At 43.2% G+C, this 18,884-nt stretch overlaps 1 protein-coding gene across 3 annotated transcripts in view; it reads left to right on the top strand.

Annotated features, from left to right (window-relative positions):
- Positions 1-18,046, top strand: part of KLF5 (KLF transcription factor 5) — a 34,631-nt gene extending 16,585 nt beyond the window's left edge. For all 3 annotated transcript variants that reach the window (XM_028728372.2, XM_077927777.1, XM_077927776.1), the window contains exon 4: positions 12,818-18,046. In XM_028728372.2, coding sequence (XP_028584205.2) covers positions 12,818-12,996 — 179 coding nt within the window. In that variant the 3' untranslated portion in view covers positions 12,997-18,046. The remainder of the gene's footprint in view (positions 1-12,817) is intronic.
- Positions 18,047-18,884: the final 838 nt, after the last annotated feature.

The raw sequence follows: 18,884 nt of genomic DNA, 5'->3' as shown, positions 1-18,884 counted from the left end.
GCATTCGCTCCATAAGACGCACACACATTTCCTCTTACTTTTTAGGAGGGAAAAAGTGAGTCTTATACAGCAAAAAATACGGCAAGTCTCATCTACATATGTTAGTAGATTCTTCCAGTTTTAAAAGTACTCTGTCCTAGACGGCTAAATACATTTAACATGATCTCTGATTGAAAGCACGTCTTGTGCTCAAACGGCTCTTGATTTGCCTAGATCGGAGGGGGATTTTTTGACTTAACTTTTTATTGCTTCGAACCGAGTGATTGGTGGTCTCTGAATCTTAACTATATAAACACTGCCATTGAAAAGGGGATGGTGTTCAGCCTAAAAGTGCCATCTTTGAAGCGTGAAGTGTGAAAATGGCAGAGCACAGCTGAGCAGCTGTGGAACCCAAACCAAAGACGAAGGAACCTTCTCCCTGTATACAGAACATATAAATACACATGCCAGATGGTGTGGATTTATTACAGATCCTCTTTTTAAAATTTGACAAGTCTCTTTTGTGTGTTTGTATGCCTGGTGGAAAGAGACTTGCCTCTACTATACTGTTAGGCTGGGAAGAATTTCTGCCAGTTGGGATTCTCCAATAATCCCAGGCTTTCTCCAGGCAACTTTCGATACAAAAGGGACTTCAGAGTGGGACAGACTTCTCGTTGGCTGCTGAGGACAACATGCCTGTATGTGTTTTTGAGATAACAGAAATAACCTGTGGGTGGGAATAGGGAACTGGTAAAACATCTCACCCGCTTGGTCCTCATTCAGTTCCTCTTCTGTAAAATGGAGATAATAATCGACTCCAAAAGGATGGACATGCAAAACCCAGATATCTGATTGAATGATGGAGAAGCAGTTATTTTATTCATGGGGATGGTTTGTCAAGCAGTTGTGCCAACGTTTGGGTTGGCCAGTGCATTTTAGCAGCAGTTTCATCTGCAGACGGTAACAGAGCATCGCACGCATCCTGCTTTCTGCAAATTGAGCTGCATTGAATGGCACAGGAGCAAGCCTTGCTGACATTTTCTGGTCATTTGGCCACTGTAGGATTGAGAATGAAAGGAGGTCAGAGTTCCAGTTGTACTGTGCCCACCTGCACCGTAAGACCAAAGTGGTGTTTGCTAAAAGGCCTAACTGGGTTCTGGATGCTCATATCATTGGATAGAGACAGTGTCGTTTAATTTAAGTGCCAAGGCTTTATTTTGTGTGTGAAAATGCTCTGTGGTGTGCTCATTTTGAGACAGTTTAAATTTTGTCTGCCTGCTTATTGGGGCCTATAAAAACTAAGGGTCATCGTTGGTTAGAACAGATGGGGGTTTTTTTTAGTTAAAAAAAAAAGCTTTGGTTGCTAAAACTATACCTTGCTTTGGTTATATGGTGCAGCAACCTGGGATCACTCTGATGAAGGTGACGTTGATACAATCCAAAATAACGTTCCCATGTGCACTACTTGTGAGTCCCAGAATGTGTACCTGAGGCATTTCTTAGAACCAAAATAGCTCCCCCTCTCAAAAACATGCGTTCATATTTTCATGCTTCTGTATGGGAAGGGGGGGGGGGAATCTCCCAATATCATAGCAACATTGAGGAAAACATTGATTGAAGACAATGCCCTCTATATCCTGTTTGCAACTGGGGATTGGTTTTTCTATACATTTTCAGAGTTTTCTAGAAGGTGAGATGCTCTGTGAACCGCCCTGATTCTCAAAAGTTGGTACAGTGGTGCCTCGCAAGACGAAATTAATTCGTTCCGCGAGTTTTTTCGTCTTGCGATGTTTTCGTCTTGCGAAGCACGGTGTCGGAAAAGTTTTGGAAAAGCTTCAAAAATCACCAAAGTCTTCAAAAACCTCAAAAAAGGCTACCACACTATGAGTTGCTCCTCGAAGTCAAGTCACAACTGTATTAACGGTGTTAAGAAAAAGGAAACAAACTTGCAAGACGTTTCCGTCTTGCGAAGCAAGCCCATAGGGAAAATCGTCTTGCGAAGCAGCTCAAAAAACCAAAAACCCTTTCGTCTTGCGAGTTTTCCGTCTTGCGAGGCATTCGTCTTGCGAGGTACCACTGTAGTTGCAAGCTTTATATGCACCAGCAGCAAGAAAGTTATGGCTTGCTTTTTGACCCAAAACAATGTTAATTATCAAGTGCCCCTCCCCCCATTAAATGATTTGGGTTACTGTTAAGAATTTTAAAAGGTTTGTGTGTGTTGTGAGTGAACTGTAAATTGGGTGAAACAGGTGCTTCTGATCCCATTCAGGGCTAACTTATTTCCCATAGGCTTCTGTTGTCTTAGTTGTCCAATAACTGCAGTAAATGTTTCTGTTTGCCTCTATGGGTGTGGACAACCTTGATAAGAAGTGTGTGTGCAAGACTCCTTTCCCTTGCCTTGTATGCATTGTACTGACAACCTAAGTGTTCGTCAGGTTACTGTAAAAGATTTATCACACTTGTCTCTTGACCTTCCTGTTAAGAATTCAGTTTGGCTTTTGTGGGGCTATCCCACTTTACAGTTGCAATAACCCTATGAGGCGGATTGTGCCAAGAGATAATGGCATGCCCAAGGCCGCTTAGTGCATTTTGTGGCTGAGAGGGAATTTGAATGAACGCTCTTCCCGCTATACCACACTGCCTTTCTTTAAGTGGCAGAGTTCCTCTTGTGACACTTTTCGGTTTATGGCTTTCCATGGTTTCAGGAGTGCACTTCAGCCAGGAGAAATTTCATTGGGAATGTCTTCCTCATGAGGATTACTACCGCAGCACATTAATAGGGAGAGTGGGATGGAAACAAGATCTGTAAACTTGTGAGAAAATGCGTCTTCCTGCATCCATTTTGTTACCTTAGAGCAGGCACCCCCAAACTCGGCCCTCCAGATGTTTTGGGACTACAATTCCCATCATCCCTGACCACTGGTCCTGTTAGCTAGGGATCATGGGATTTGTAGTCCCAAAACATCTGGAGGACCAAGTTTGGGGATTTAGAGTAGCATCTTGTAGATAAACAGGAAGGCATTTGCTACCTTTATGGTAGTTCAGGGGTGGGATGGGGAGCCCGTGGCCCTCCAGATGTTAATGGACTCCAGCTCCCATCAGCTTTGGCTAGCATGATGGGAGTCTAACAACATCTGGGGGAAGTTACAGGTCCCCCCCCCAATCCCTGCAGTAGTTGATAATACATTGCACACACACAGAGACACAGGTAGGAGCCATAGCAATTTTTTCCCCAGTAAGACTTGGATCTTGACGACTTCTTAGACATTTTCTAACATGGGTGGGGTGGACTTGCCGTCCTCTAGCTGTTGGGCGTGCTGGCTAGGACAGATGGTGCTTGTAGGTCAACATCTTCCAGAGGGCCACAGTTTCCCCATACATTTATGTAACTGGATGGTGCCCCCATCACTGGTCAGGGGCTCTTCTTTGTGAAAGGAGAAAGGATGTCTTCTTGACATCTCTCCCAGCTGAATTCTAGATGGATGGAAGGAAAGAAGGGAGGGTTTCTGCTGTCCTGGGTCGGAGGCCTTTAAGCCGAGAGGCAATAGGGAACCTGTAGCTTTCAAGAAGTTGGGAGGCAACTTCTGCTGGTCACAGCCATCATGGTCAGTGGCCAGGGATGATGCAAGAACACCTAGCAGGCCAGTGGTTTCCCATCCTAGTATTCCTTAGAAAACTCTGTGTGGTGGGGGCATTCCTTGGCGCACGAGTTGGAAAATCCCTTAGAATAATCCCTATCATTCTCAAGCATGACTGGGGCTTTTCTTCTCTTCCCTCCTGTTGGATATATGAATAGAGAATGCTATTTTGGATTAACCTCATTTCGTGCCCACACTCTGCGCTAGACACAATGAACGTTGGTTATTTCAGAAGTGCTTGGACAAACTAGGCCACGTTCAAATGGGCTCACGGTCTAGTTTAGAAGGAAAACGAAAAGCTAACAACTTGACTACGAGAAGGCAAAATAAGGGCAGGAGGTGGCTGAAACAAATGAGTCAGTGGTGGAGTCCTCTAAATGTCTGCTCAGATGTATCCCACACGCCCAGGTATGTGGGTACAGGACAGCATCTTTGTGGTATGCGTATGAAGACACAAAATAGAGGAATAGAGAGAGGTAGAAGGAGTGACAGACAGCTAGAAAAACACAGCAATGAAGGAAGAGAATAGAGAGAAGTCACGCAAGTGACTCAGTTATTCTAAGCCTCTTCCTCTCAGCAGAACACACACTTTATTCACAACTGCAGTGAGGTGTGTGTGGGGAGACAAGCTGGTCTCTATTAACAGAAGAAACTTCCCTTTTTTTACCTGTTGCCCATGCAACTTATTTTATTGGTCCTGTTTGTATAACTCTGCTTTGTGTGTGTGTGCATGCGAAATGTTTTGTTTTAGGATTCTTGAATCTCCCTTTCTCAATCCGCTAGAAAACAAAACTCCACCCTGTGGAATCTATTTTAAAGCACGATCCTTTTTTTAAAATTTAAAAAGAAAACACTGTACTCGCCGTGCCCTAGGAATAAGAGCGCTGAGTCCCGGTGCAGCAGTTGATTGGAGACTGAAGCAGAGTTGTTGCTCTTCTGTCCCACCCAAAATGAAAAATGCGAGTCCAGTTCAGCAGAGGTAGACAGACCATCGAGTGCAGACAGGTGTTTCGAAAGATTACGCTCCACAATCTACCTTGATATGTAACAGGTGTGGTGTAAAATAGAGGGAACAATACTTAACATTCAAATAGCGCTTCTCTAAAGCACTTCAAATGCATCTGTCACCCACACAAAGTCAGAACTATCCCTATGCTATAGAAGATGAAAGGCGCAGAGGTTTGGCAAAGGCTAATCTATTCCCTCATGACAGAGATGAAATTGGAACTCATAACTTTCTGGCTAGATTTGAACCCAGAACTTTTGGGCTTCCAGTTCAACCTGTCTCAAAGATTCGGTTGCCATGGGAGTTTCTAGTACTGCATTAAGATGGGACTTTAAATCTGGTCCACCTGTCTTAAAAACTTTTTTGAACAAGGTTATTTCCCCCCCCCCTCTCTTTCAGCAGCAGTTTACAAGCTTTACAGCTGGATTTGCTTGGATTATTTCCCTGAGGGTGACCAGAAGAAAAAAGACAGGGAGGACTCCTGTATTTTTAATTTATTGTATAAAATAGGGAACTTCAGAAGGTGTAAGCGGTACCTGCCGAAATTGCCTCTTCTATGCAACTATTAATAGTATAGGAGCCCTCTCCTGTCCCCCCTCCTATGTACAACATTACTTTGTGAATCCATTTCTGAAATTGCCAAAGCTTTATTCATCCATTCTTTAGCTTTTGGAATAACGGGGGGTTTCCTGACACCTAGCTAGAACAATTTTAGATTAGAGTAAATAAAGATCAGTAATCTACCTGAAAAGGGAAGGGAAAATTGCCAGCCCTACTTCTTCCCAAATGTGTTTTCTGTGCTCTTTAAGCTGGGCACCTCAATCACCCCTCTTTTCTTTCCCAGAATTCTGCCTCTTCCGCCTGCTCCCCACAAAGCCACTCTCTAAATCTAGATTAGAAGCACACCTTATTTCAAAAGTCAGCCCTCATAGTTGGGAGAAGAGAAGCTGAGTTGGAACCTTTTCCTGGCCTCTGCATTCCTTTACCCCAGAAGTACCTGATATTTTCCCCACTTCCACTATCTGTGTTCCAATTTCCCATCTTTCGTTTGTGCCAAAAAATGCAAAGACCAAAACCACACAACAGAAATTTCCTAGAAATGCAATCTTGGGGCCAGAAGAACGCAGAAACACCTGACATTTCACCCCAAAGCTGGAATTTCCCGTTGCAGAACTTGCTTCTCCTAATTTTGAATTCTAGCACCCATGACAACATCCATTGTTGATAAAACAACATCCTAGCAGAAATTGTGATATCATTTACAGGGCAAAAGCATGTAACGTATTTTTAGTCTATCTCAGCATGGTTCAGAAGCTGAAACTTAGCACGGCTAGTTCTATGGCACCAAGAAGATATTTTTGGTCTTTAGGGTTGGATACTGCAAGGAAATGGAAGATCTGGATGTGGGACGCTGTGGTCTTCAGCATTCATCTTCAGGGTACATCAAAAGAAAGTTGTGTGTTATTTGTAGCACCAGTAGTCCCTCAATAAGGAGAATGTAGATGGTTATTATTTTTCTGAGTTTCCTTTTCTTATCTTGTACGGTGCGGTCTTGTTCTAAAGTGATTCCAAACCAAATGTTGGTGTTCAACCAACAGTTTAACATAAATGTATTCCACATGCTTTCCAAACTGTGTTTTTTGTATTCTTTAAAAAATAAAAGTAAATAAATCTACTTGCACACGAGCAATTTCAAGGGCTTAAAATACACTGGGTGATCAACTCGCGCCTAACAAAATATTTGAAATCTGTGAGATGATGCAAAAATCCAATTAAAGTTATGAAGAGAGCAAGAAAGGGGGGGGAAACCCAAGAAAGGGGGGGGGGAAACATAACTTAAAAGGAAAGCAGTTCTGTTTTCCCAGAAGTGATGTGTATAATATTTCTGGCTTGGGAAGAAAGGGCTGGAGTGTTGCTGCTTCGCCAGAACTTGGTACCAGTTTCCTCCATGCTGTTTTAGTTGAGCAGTGTTGACATTTTAACAAATTCTGTGGAAGCTGCTCTGAAGTGGAGGAGTTCTGCTGGTACTTTGGAGACTTTTTTCTTTCTTTTTAAAATCCTTTTTACAGTGAAATAGCTGTTTTAATACAGAGACCATGTTCCAGCACGGTTGTATTTGATGACGGATGGCATTCTTGGGTTTCACAGCCTCTCGATGTTCATTCTAAATTTTCTGGAGAAGAATCAACTATTTTTCTGAAACTTTGCAGCTTCTGTATTTTGTGCAGTCATTAGGCTTGCATTACTGCGTAACCCATAAAAATAGTGAATAAAGGGTTCAGTGTCTCTTTGCTTTTTAAGCAAACAAATCTTGTTAACCTCGGATTCCTCTGCCCCTTATAGCTCAGCACAGCAAAGAAATGGAATAAGTTTTAAAATAACTTGAAGCAGTTTTTGTGTGTGGAACTTGGGTCAAATTTTTCTCTTGGCTTAATGGCCGAGAAGTATGTGCAGATATGTGAGTGATGTTCTTCTGCTCTTTCTCAAAAGCTCTTAGATGTTTCATTTCACCTACCTAAATAGTCACCTGATCTTTCATAGTGTTTTCCATCCTCCTTTTAGGAAGACACTGTTACTTACATGAGTCAAGTAATACATATTGTACCTGACTCTTATCTGGCAATATGTATTGTATATGTGCCTTTAAACAGTATTACTGTTTGTTTTATATGTATAGCAGGCTTGTATGTAGGTCTTCTTTTATACATATAAACAAACAGTTGCTATGAGTCATCACAATACCCTGGGATCTTGTTTCTGTGGTCACCATATGAGTGGGAATTCAGAAAAACTTAAGGCCCACCTTTCACTGAGCTGAAAAACCCATGTCTGGTCTAGGGTGCCCTAGGACGGAATGTCCACCCCCCAACTCCTCCTAAAAATGGAAAAATAATCCACTTAGATGACAAACCAGGTTTCCAGAAGACTAAAACCCTTCTCCATAACATGTTGTTTCCTCATTAGAGGGAATTTCCTTGTATGAAGAAGCATTGAATTCTGCAAACCTGCCCCTGTTTTCTAAAGTGGAGCAGCTCAGTGAGAACTAGCCCTGGCTAGTTAAAAACAATACTCAGAGGCCCACGGTGCTTTCAAAGGTCTAGATTTTGTAGTTCAGTGTCGTAGTCCCTCTTCTCCATCGCATGTTGGACGCCATTTTGCCGTTGACTCTGCTCACAGACACACTCCTGCTCTTTTCCCCACTTGGTGCAAAAGTAATTCTGCAATGGAGGTTTTAATTATTGGCACGGCACGCCAACATTAGCTGCCTTTGTAATTTATGTTGCTTTAGTGCAGTAATCCCCGAATCATGTTCTTCCTTTCTAAGAATCAAAGCGCCCATGATGTCCTTTCAGCCTTTGTGTGGTTTTTTGGGGGGAGTGGGAGTGGAGTCTGGCCTGCACGTGACTATCCAGAATAGTAGTAGTAGTAGTAGTAGTAGTAGTAGTAGTAATTAATGTCACAATCAGATACAGAGGCTGGACCTTTCTGAAGAAAAGTCCTTCTTATCCACTCAAAATCAGAGGCATACGTAACTCCCAAACCTGACAAGGTTTGCTTTTAACAATTCAGAGTGTGTCTCCCTTACTGAGAAAATGCTGTTCTAGCACTGAAAATGCTGGAGAACACCTTGTCCAAAAGCAGCTGCATAATTCTGGTGGCTTCTCTGAGGTGTAATTTGCTTGCAGAATATTAATTGGCGATCTTGATCAAGCCCTCAGATTTGTGTGTCGCGTCGTATAGAGAATTGCATTGCGCATTGCAACATGTTCTCTTTGTGTGGAGGACACAAATGTTTGAACTCGGTTCGGCTGCTTCTCTGATGTTCTACCGTAAGAATGAGAGAAACGTCTCTTGTTCCTCTGAATGGTGAGAGCAGTTTATCCACAGGTGGGAACACCCACGAATCAAGTGTTTCAGAGTCCTAGGACACCAGTGTGAGCAGCCGCCATATTGAAGAACAATAATTTAGTTGAGTCATCCAGGACAGAGAAAATCAGGGCGACAGCATTTCTTTGTCCCATGCACGTCCTGCTGTTTCCTAACCCTAGAGAAATAAACTACCTTTTCTATAAGAATTGAGGTTTTTATCCTGTAGTTTTTCATCCCCAACCAAGACAGCAATCCTGAACACTGTTAGATGGAAATAAGGCCCACTGACCAAAGTTGGATTAACGTGTGTACCGTGGTACCTCGGGTTAAGTACTTAATTCGTTCTGGAGGTCTGTTCTTAACCTGAAACTGTTCTTAACCTGAAGCACCACTTTAGCTAATGGGGCCTCCTGCTGCTGCCGCGCCACCGGAGCACGATTTCTGTTCTCACCCTGAAGCAAAGTTCGTAACCTGAAGCACTATTTCTGGGTTAGCGGAGTCTGTAACCTGAAGCATCTGTAACTTGAAGTGTATGTAGCCTGAGGTACCACTGTACGTACATGTAATTGCATTTGCACATATCCATTCCCTCTTTCGCCGCCTCCTCCCACCCTTGCCTCCCTCTGTCTCCTGTATCTGGGGTGAGGAACGCAGGGTGTAGCCAGTGAGGGCAAAGAAGGAGCCTACCCTGAAAAAGTAGGGAACTTGGGGGAATGTCCTTTCTGTGGCTACATGCAGCTGAGTTCTCCCCAAACATTCCCCATACTTGGAAATCCACCCTCTCCGGTGTTCGCCTGGCCTCCTTCCTGTTGCCTTTGCATGCTAGTTTTCAGCGTGGAGGCAGTTATTTGGCTGGAGGAAAACGGCAGTCTTGTGATTCTCGCACTTTCACAGAGATTTATTGTTCCCTGTGCTGTTGTGAGAACCAAACCCGAGGGATCGGTCCTACACACAAGAAGCTGGTGTAAAGCGAGCGCTGATGTCTGAGCTGGCCCAAGCCTGGCAGAGGGGAAATGAACCTTGGAAATAATGTTTGAGTTACACCATCCTTTTTGCCAGCTTAACTTGCGCCGGGTTACCAGGTCGCTTATCCAAGACTTAGGATCCAGCCTATTCCTCTCCATTCCCAATCCCATCCATAAAACACCCCATTGTTCGGGCTTATGTTCACTTCAGACCCTCCCTGTTCAGCTCAGCCAGCTGGGTGCTGGCTGTGGCAGGATGGGGGGAATAAACTGGTATATCTCCCGCTGAGTTGAGGATGAGGGAGTTATGCCAGCGTAGCCCACCTGTGTCCGGAACCTCCTGCACAGCCAGAGATCTGCTGGATCCTAACCCGCTCACCTTGGCAGATCTTGCTGTGTTTCTCAAACTTCGAGTCTCCAGCAGTGGTTGGACTACAAGTCCCATCCCTGACCACTGGTCCTGCTAGCCTAGGGATGATGGGAATTGTAGTCCAACAGCAGCTGGAGACTCGAAGTTTGAGAAACACTGTAGACTGCTGTCAGATCACACCCTAAGATGATAATTGCATAGTAGAAAAAGCCTTTCACAATCTCTGTTCACTTTTGTATAACGTACAACAGAAGCTATAGAAATGATCCTGATCTTCGAATGACTAAGGTTTGGCCACATAAATAAAACTTCCCTGGAACAGATTCCTTCACACTTAGGAGGAAAAATCTTTTCCCCTGGCCTAACTTTCTATGAATACTCTTCTCATAATTTCAACAAAAATAGTTACAAATTTTATAGGTGTGCTTAAAAATACCCCACTTAGGGTACTAAATTAAATGGCCATATATTTAGCTATCTGCGACAACATGTTCCAAAGGGACTGTGTAAAGCCGTGCAATTAAATCTATATTGGGCACTTACATAAATCTGTGGTCAAAATTTTGGAGGTGTTAAGTATCATACGTGCCAGTTGAAGTCACTGGGAATTGCAGGTACTTGTCACCTCAGAATAGCCGGCTACTTGCGTTGCTAACAGTAGGCCATCAATCAGAAACATTTTGGAGCGGATTCTTCCTGTTAAAAGTATACTTTGGCTGGATGAATCCCACTTTCTAATCTATTGCTGCAGGAAAAGTTTTGGGCGTCAAATCAGGCCCAGAACTGGTTTGCTTGAGAATCTGGCTTTTCACATACTGAGACAAGTCACTAGATTGCAGGAGGGAAGAAAAAGCTTTGAAAAGTCCTACAGACAAAGGCCTTCCTTTGACTAATGAGTACATAGTTTTTGTGCCCTTTTCCTTGGTTCCTAGTTAAACAAATTCTGGTCTCCTTGTTCCACTTCATCGCATCCTTTCTTTCGACACAATACCAAGAGAGAAGTACACCTGCCAGAAAAGTGGATGTAAACGCAAAGCACACAGTTCAGCTAGAATTTGCTGTGACTGAACCGGTGGAACAAGTTTTTAAACGTTGCAGCTAACTTAAGTCCCATTGCTTTCAATGGGGCTTATGAAACTTAACTAGTTTCAATTGGATTTAGTCATAACATATTTTAGCTGGATTGTGGACTTTGTGTTTACGTCTACTTTTCTGGAAGGCGTACTTCTCTTTTGGTAATACTTGTCTTTTCATGTCTTTCGTTCTTTCTCTCCTCCCTCCGTCCTCCTCTTCTGTCTTCCTTGAAATGTTCAGTAAACAAACTTTCTTCTGGGTTGATGCCTGCAATTCTAGTGTACATTTTGGGCTAAACTGTATGATGGACATCTCTGGTGTCTGTATACATAACTGGAATAATGTACACCTGTCCCCTGATGTTGAGGTCATAAGACTGTCATCTAGATATTTCTAAGTGTTTTAGCACATTTTTTTTACAGTCTTGCTTGCCTTTGAAGCAGCCCTGCGAAAGAGTTCGCTTCAAGGCGTCTGGACCCCAGGTTCTCAGGTGTCATGTTGCTTTCACAGAGTCCGCAGTGAAGATGAGATTTGAAGCCTGTTGTCACTCATGGCTCTCTCATTTACACAGGAGACAATGAAATGAATAAAAATTGGTGGCTGTAGAGGCACTCCATGTGTACATTTGTGTATGTCTTGATAGAGATGGTGAGAGCCAGTAAAGGAAGACTGTTGCCATGATACCTTGCACTGCAGCCTCGTCGTAGGCATTTCATTGGCTGCTTGGCATAGACATAAACATCTGGAAAAACTTTCTTAAAGTAAGAGCTGTTTGACAGTGGAACGGTCTGCCTCCGGAGGTTGTGGACTCTCCTTCCTTGATAGGTTTTTAAGCAGAGGTTTAATAATAATAATAATAATAATAATAATAATAATAATAATAATAATAATGATGATGATGATGATGAATTAGTTTTATTATTTATACCCCGCCCATCTGGCTGGGTTTCTCTAGCCACTCTGGGCGGCTTCTAACAGAATATTAAAATGCAATAACCTCTTAAACATTAAAAGCTTCCCTAAACAGGTCTGCCTTCAGATGCCTTCTAAAAGTCTGGTAGTTGTTGTTCTCTTTGACATCTGGTGGGAGGGCAATCCACAGGGCGGGCGCCACTACCGAGAAGGCCCTCTGCCTGGTTCCCTGTAACCTCGCTTCTCGCAGTGAGGGAACCACCAGAAGGCCCTCGCAGCTGGACCTCAGTGTCCGGGCAGAACAACGGGGGTGGAGACGCTCCAGGTATACTGGACCAAAGCCCTTTCCTGCACAAGATGATCCCTGGGGTCCCTTCCAACTCTATGATTCTATGATCTTTGGTTTGATCCAGCGGGGTGGTTCTTGTGTTGCCCTCCGCCTGACTAAATGTACTCATAATTGCACAGGGCTAGTTGTGAAAAGACACTTGAGGACTTCACGAAATTTATGGGTGGGTTGGTAGTGTGGAAGCTGAGGCTTCCTTCCCGTGCTACTTGAAGAATGCCAGAAGTCCCTGAACATGGAGGAGGAGTCCTTTCTGCCTCTCTTTCTCACACTTTTGGGGTGTCCCAGTTTCAAGCTTGGAGGCTTCTGATATGACTTGAGCAATGTGAGAAGTGGGAGCACTGCAGCAGCTCCCATGCTGCAAAAGGAGCCTTGAGCATCAATCCACACACGGTGCAAAACAGTGTAGTGGACCGTCCCACGTTTCACCGCAAGTGGGAGGGCCAGATTATTGGCTGCTCTGCTACGTAGATATATCCCAGCACCTGGAAACCTAACACATAAGGAAGCAGGTTGCCGTAGCTCTCTCGCTGATGTGCTAGCTCGCTCTATGCAGGGAGCATTTTATGACCTTGTCAGTTGGATTGGAATTTGGCTAGTGGTATTGGACTGAGTGGTGACTAATTTTTTGTGTGCTTTTCTTTTTCTTGTTCCCAGGAGAGAAGCCATACAAATGCACATGGGAAGGATGTGACTGGAGATTTGCGCGCTCCGACGAGTTGACCCGCCACTACAGAAAGCACACTGGGGCCAAACCTTTCCAGTGTGCCGTGTGCAGTCGCAGCTTTTCTCGGTCTGACCACTTGGCTCTGCACATGAAGAGACATCAGAACTAGGCTGGACTTTTCCATGAGGCTCTTGGTATCTATGCAACTTCCTAGTGACTTGGTTAAAGTATATATACACCTTCAGTTAGAATTAGCTTAAGTGTTTTGACTGCATATGAACTGCTCTCCATTTTTAAAAGAGGAAAAATTGTGAAAGAAACTGGAAGTGTATATTTTGTATATTTATGAGGAAACAGGGAAGACACTGTGTCACAATCCTGATGGTTTCACCATGTTACGGCCACGTGACCTACTCTTCACGCATTTGACTTCAGCCCCTCACAGATGTCATCTCAGGGCTCCCTACCATGGTATATATTTTGCAGATAGGATTAATCGGTTTCATATATGCATAGGCAAAAACATTTTGCCAGAACAGGTTGTACAAGCGTGTGGTTTCTGTGCAGTCATGGGAGCCATTTCCCAGATTTTGGCTAAACACATGTGTCGGGAAGCCAGGGTTTTGCTGTTACCTGTTTTACCACATGGCAACTAATGTTCATACATCACAGTAAGCCGTGAACAAGCAATGTGGCCATGTCTGCTTCCCAGCTACTGCTGCTTCACTACTCCGCTTGCGTGAGCAGAAGAAACAAACCGCAAACCATGGCTTAGCGTGTTTTCCAAACCCAGAACCGTGGTTTGTTCCTGCAAACCATGGTCCCAACTTCAGGTGGCACAGTAAGCAAGGTTTGTGTTGTTCCCACATGCGCCAGTTGAGGAGTGGTCAACAAACACACACGACGACTCTGCTCATTGATGATAAGCTGTGATTTATGGCTTACTGTGAAGTACAAAGACAGCTAATGCAGTCTGGCAAGCTCTTCTTGTCTGTGGATGTAAACAAGTGTCTATGGATGTATCTGCACCACAGGTATTTAATGCCCATAACCTTTTTCCTGGGGACTCTTGGGGGACTGTTTTGTGATGGGGAATCTGGGACAGATCAGACTATTCCTTGCAGGAAAGCAATGACAGTTAATTGGTATGGAGCTGATTAAAGTATGTTGCATAGCAATGCCGCAGCTCACATCTGCAAAATATAACATGACGAGGTGTCCCTAAATGTAAGTATTATGTCTCAAAAGCTCTGGAATCTATGTTTTTGGGGCCTTGACCAAGACACTCTTGCTCTGGTAAGCAGTGTTTAGGAAAACTAATTTAATTTACAGCTAAGTGAATCTAAGAGGACAAGCCACCATTTATTTTCTGTCAGAATTTTACTGGATGTTTTATTACTTGTTATATTTTATAAAAAAGTTTTTTTTTCTGTGGAGATGAAATATATATATATATATATACAAATTCATAAACAGCCATAGAACAAAATGTTCTGTAAGTTGCATGTTTGCTATGACAAAGATTTTGTAAATATGCAGATCAGCTTATAATGTTTTCTTACAAAAGGATTTTCTAGAAATCAGCTGGGAAAAGTAGCAACCATCTTACTTCGGACAGTTTTAATATGGCACATTTAAAAATTGAACCATCTTTTTTAAATACCTCTCAAAAAAAGTTAGCCGCCTTGGTTTCACATAATGAGCTAGCCATCCAATCGCTTTTGTTATTGTTCACACAGATGTGATGCACTGAGAATTCAAAACAGATCACGCTTCCTCCCCTAAAATGTTTTACAAGTACAAAATATTTGCAAAATATGAACTGTTAAGCAACTGCCAGGAGCTTAAATAACAAGGGTGGATCTGATACATAATGTTAAACCTCTTACTATAAGCTAAACTTAATATTGCTTTAAAAAGAAGGATTTAGAATGTGGGTTTAGAATATCAAAACACTAAGCTGGTTCAACACCAGTACAATCTAATTCTGTGTGGATTTTTTTTTTTTTTTGCCCCCGATTCAACTGTATTGAGTGTGCATGTAGCCCTTTCAAACAAGCTGCATTGAGAATGGAAAGGGGTCTGTGGGAATCTGATGTTGGTGTGGTTTGTAGCCTGTTTGATCTATATGTCCAGGCCCAGCTCAGGTTCTGGTATCAAATGCACACCACCTGTTTGTGTGTGGCATTCCCGGTGCAGCTAGTGATAATGTGTACTGAAACTTTCTGTGTATTTGTCTATGTAATATGGATCTGGGGGACGGCAGCGGCTGGGACACGACTTGTTAGCTTTCGCAAAGGAGATTGCAATTTCTCCTCCCCCAAAGTTTGCTAGTTAAAATGTAAACGATGCTGTAATCCCACCCCGAAAAACAAGCACCCCTTTCTTATTAAAGCATAAACACGTTTTGTAAAATTGGAGTTCTAACACTGAGAGGGAATGTTCTCTGCTGCTGGAATCTAGCTCAATACACCATAGCTGAGGACAGGATGAGAGTGGAGGTGGCAGCGTTCCTGCTCGTACTCAAACCTCATCCCATTTTAAATTGAGGGGAAGGAACTATCAGTTGGAGTGCTGTTGCCTAGAGCAAAAAATCCGTGTTTTGTGGCCCTTTGAGCGACGGGCCCCCACTGCTGAAATTCCCTTTTCTGCCTAGCATCTCACCACACCAACAGCTCCAACATCTTACCACCTAGATCAGAATGACAATGAAGGCAAGACGAGTTGAACCACAAAAGAGGGTGAATTTTGAATGTCGGAACCGAACAGGAAAAAGAAAGTCTGGTGTGTTAACTTTCAACGGTGTTCTGTCTTCAAGAGTAATGGTTCTGTCCATTCTCATGGGTTTTTCCGCTTAAAAAAATAATAATCAAGTGGTGCCCTTTCAAACTTAATTTTAATTCAACATAAAATTTCACAGGTTAATCTGTTTCAGAGGCAGTAATGGAAATAGTACTAGCAAGCAGCACAAGACAGATACACAAGAGTAAACTGTGCACAAGCAGTTTGCCCATGGAACAATTCTGTGCATGTTGGCTTGCAAATAAGTCCCACTCTGTTTATTTACTTCTTACACCTTAGCTTTGAAGACTGCTGCCTCAGGCATTATAATGGGTTGAATCCTGACAAAAGCTGAGCACTTCCAGGTCTAATTGGCTTCAGTGGGACAAAGTAATGTGTGCTCTTAACAGTGCTTATGTATAGTTACTTGGAAGTAGGTTCTATTACATTCTGTGGGGCTTACTCCCAAGTGAATGTAGTTGCAGCTGAGGTCTCTTCCTGGAATCTGAGACCTAAAATCTTTACTAGATTGTAGCCGAGATTGCTATTCAGGTCCTCGTTTACATAGACAAATCCTGTATGAATTCTTGCTGTGCCACCTTTTCGCTCAGGAGAAAGGGAAGGATATAAACCAGGCACAGGCAAACTCAGCCCTCCAGATGTTTTGGGACTACAACTCCCACCATCCCTAGCTAACAGGACCCAGTGGTCAGGGATGATGGGAATGGTAGTCTCAAAACATCTGGAGGGCCGAGTTTGCCTATGCCTGATATAAACTAGGTAAATCATAATATACACCAGAACTTACTGTTATTAGTATGGCCACTCTAGTCTCTTTAGGAAGGGCAAATCTCTCTCATGGGCTTTCCATCTTCCCTAACCCCACCTGTCAACAGGTTGGCCTATTCAGTGCATAGTCCTGTTTGACCAACCTATATTCCTGGTGGACATCTTAGGCAACACTTTTGAAAGAAGCAGTACTTGGGAGTGCTTTCTTAAAACAGGAGAATGTGTTAAATTATTTCCCTTGGAGACACGCTGTTGGGACATTTCTTTTTCCTGTTCAGTTCCATCAGTTCTCCACTTGACACCAGATTGAGGTTCACTGCTAAGTTGTGCAGATGTGGCATGGCCAGCTTGGGTGTTGGAGAGTATGCTTGGCAGAATCTGAACGATGAAGACCTTCGTGAAGACTGGGTTAAAGGAGAGATGTGGACCTCAGCAATCAGGGAACCTTTGCCACATTGACTTCTCAGCTGAAGAAGCCCTGCTCTTCCATTGCAGAGCCTGGGGCATGGTTTAGGGATCATAGCCAATTTACATGGAGTGTTGTCCTGGCCTCTTGGTTGCTCAAGTGAATTCCGAATGCCCTGAAGCACAGCCAATACTCCTTGTGTTTCCCAAGGGAAGATTAGTAATGATCAGATGAGCTGCCTTCTAAGAAAGCTTGTTGACCACGACAGATCTTCACCCTGATTGAGCCCGATACACTTCCAGGTTTCCCCAGAAAACCACAAATTATTCCGAGCCTTATCCTTCATTGCCAACCAGGTCCTTAATGCTCGACTCCGAGCAACAGAGGAGGAGATTAAGTTGTAGGATAGGGTCAGATTGCACCATAAGTAATTCAGTTACATGGGGAGGTGATTTGCGAGGCAAGCTTTCCTTTGTAGCAGAGTTCTGAGCCTTTCCCCCTTCCTAACAGCTAATTAACAAGCTGCTTTAGAAACTCCTGTTTGTTTTTAATAAGTTTTTAGCCTATTTCCTTGTTCTTTCCCATTGTGCATGTCTTGGAGCCCAAGATCCGAGGGTAGAGGGTTCTGAAGTTGTGCACAGCGCTGCCTTTGGCACGAGGTGAGACACCCCAGCCTGGGCTCAGAAGCCCTTGCCTGGGCTTTTGGGGCTTCTCTGCATCACAGCCACTGAGCTGCAATGTCATGCTGTCAACCAAAGGGTAGAAACTAAAGTTAACTAATCAACATGCCAAAAAAGGGGGGGAGGGGAGAAAGGCCTCGAAGCAGAACTTTGTTCAGACTATTGTTTGCGTCTTTTATTTATTTTTGTGGTATATGGTAGAGATTTTTTTTTTTAGAAAATTTTCCACAAACTTGATAAATTAAAGTTGTTTATAGCTTTTTTCTAAAAAAAAAAAAAAAGCATTGCTCTTAATTGTAAATAGATGATGGGAAAAGATGTACATATTTTTTTTGTAAGGCTTCAGATGTTTAATCCTGGAAAAGAAAAACACAAGCATATTGTTTTGCTGCTCTTCCCCTGCTACTCTGCCCCACTCCCTGTCCTTATTTTTGTATGGCGATATATCCTATGCAAATGATCAAGCAAACAGCTGTATCGTTACTGAAAGAGAATGAGATGCTTTATATATATATATATATATGACCCCTTTTTTTTTTGAAAATAAAAAGTGCCTAAAAGCATTTGTTTGTGTGTGTCAAGAACAGATCTCCTGATTTTTAGAAACCTGTCTTAATTTTAATTTTCAAAATGCTGGGGTACACATAAGAAATAATAGAAAATTATTGTGAGCCGCCTCTCTGCATGTTTTATTATTCCGGACTGGATTTTCTTTAGGCTTATAGCTCCATCAACCTCAGTAACGCAGACACCAGATATTATGGACCTTTGGTTCCCCAGGTGCTGCTGAATTACAATTCCATCAACTTCAGCAAACATGATCAATGGCCAGGGAAAATGGGAGTTGTGTGTTCTCAGAAAGATGGCTACTTCCTGCATCTCTCTCTCTGAGTTTCTGCTCTAGGCCCGGTCAAGAGCCATCTCTGAAATTAGCAGCTTCCGAACACAGGGAGTTTAGCTTGGCTGGACTGCCCCCGAGGTAGAGTTCCACAATTCTGTTGAAATACGTCCAGAATTACATTCCCATGGATTTAATATTTCAAGTAAATGGAATCTGACCAAGGACATCTCAACTTTAACCCAGGAATTTTCAGATCATGTGGGAGAAGGTATTTCCAGAAAGTATCCTGGCTCCATGTTTTATAGTGCTGCTAAGATATGCCTGCTCAGTTTGTTCATAATACTGGAGATTTTGGGTCTGGAGCACCACCTGCAGATTGGCAAACCGCCTCGACGATAAGCAACAGGTGCAAGAGTGAGGGACGTTAACTGAATGCAGTCATCCCCCTGACGTCTTAAACTCCGCCTCTCCATTTGCTCACTTGACTCTCCAAGCCTTTTGTTCCACAAACGCATACAGTACAATGACTGTAGGTCAGTCTTCCGTTCGTTCCATATAGG

This window comes from Podarcis muralis, chromosome 4 (genome assembly GCF_964188315.1).
Source record: "Podarcis muralis chromosome 4, rPodMur119.hap1.1, whole genome shotgun sequence".
Taxonomy (NCBI): Eukaryota; Metazoa; Chordata; class Lepidosauria; order Squamata; family Lacertidae; genus Podarcis; species Podarcis muralis.
The sequence above is the reverse complement of the archived record's forward strand: the minus strand, read 5'-3'. Positions and strand labels throughout refer to the sequence as shown.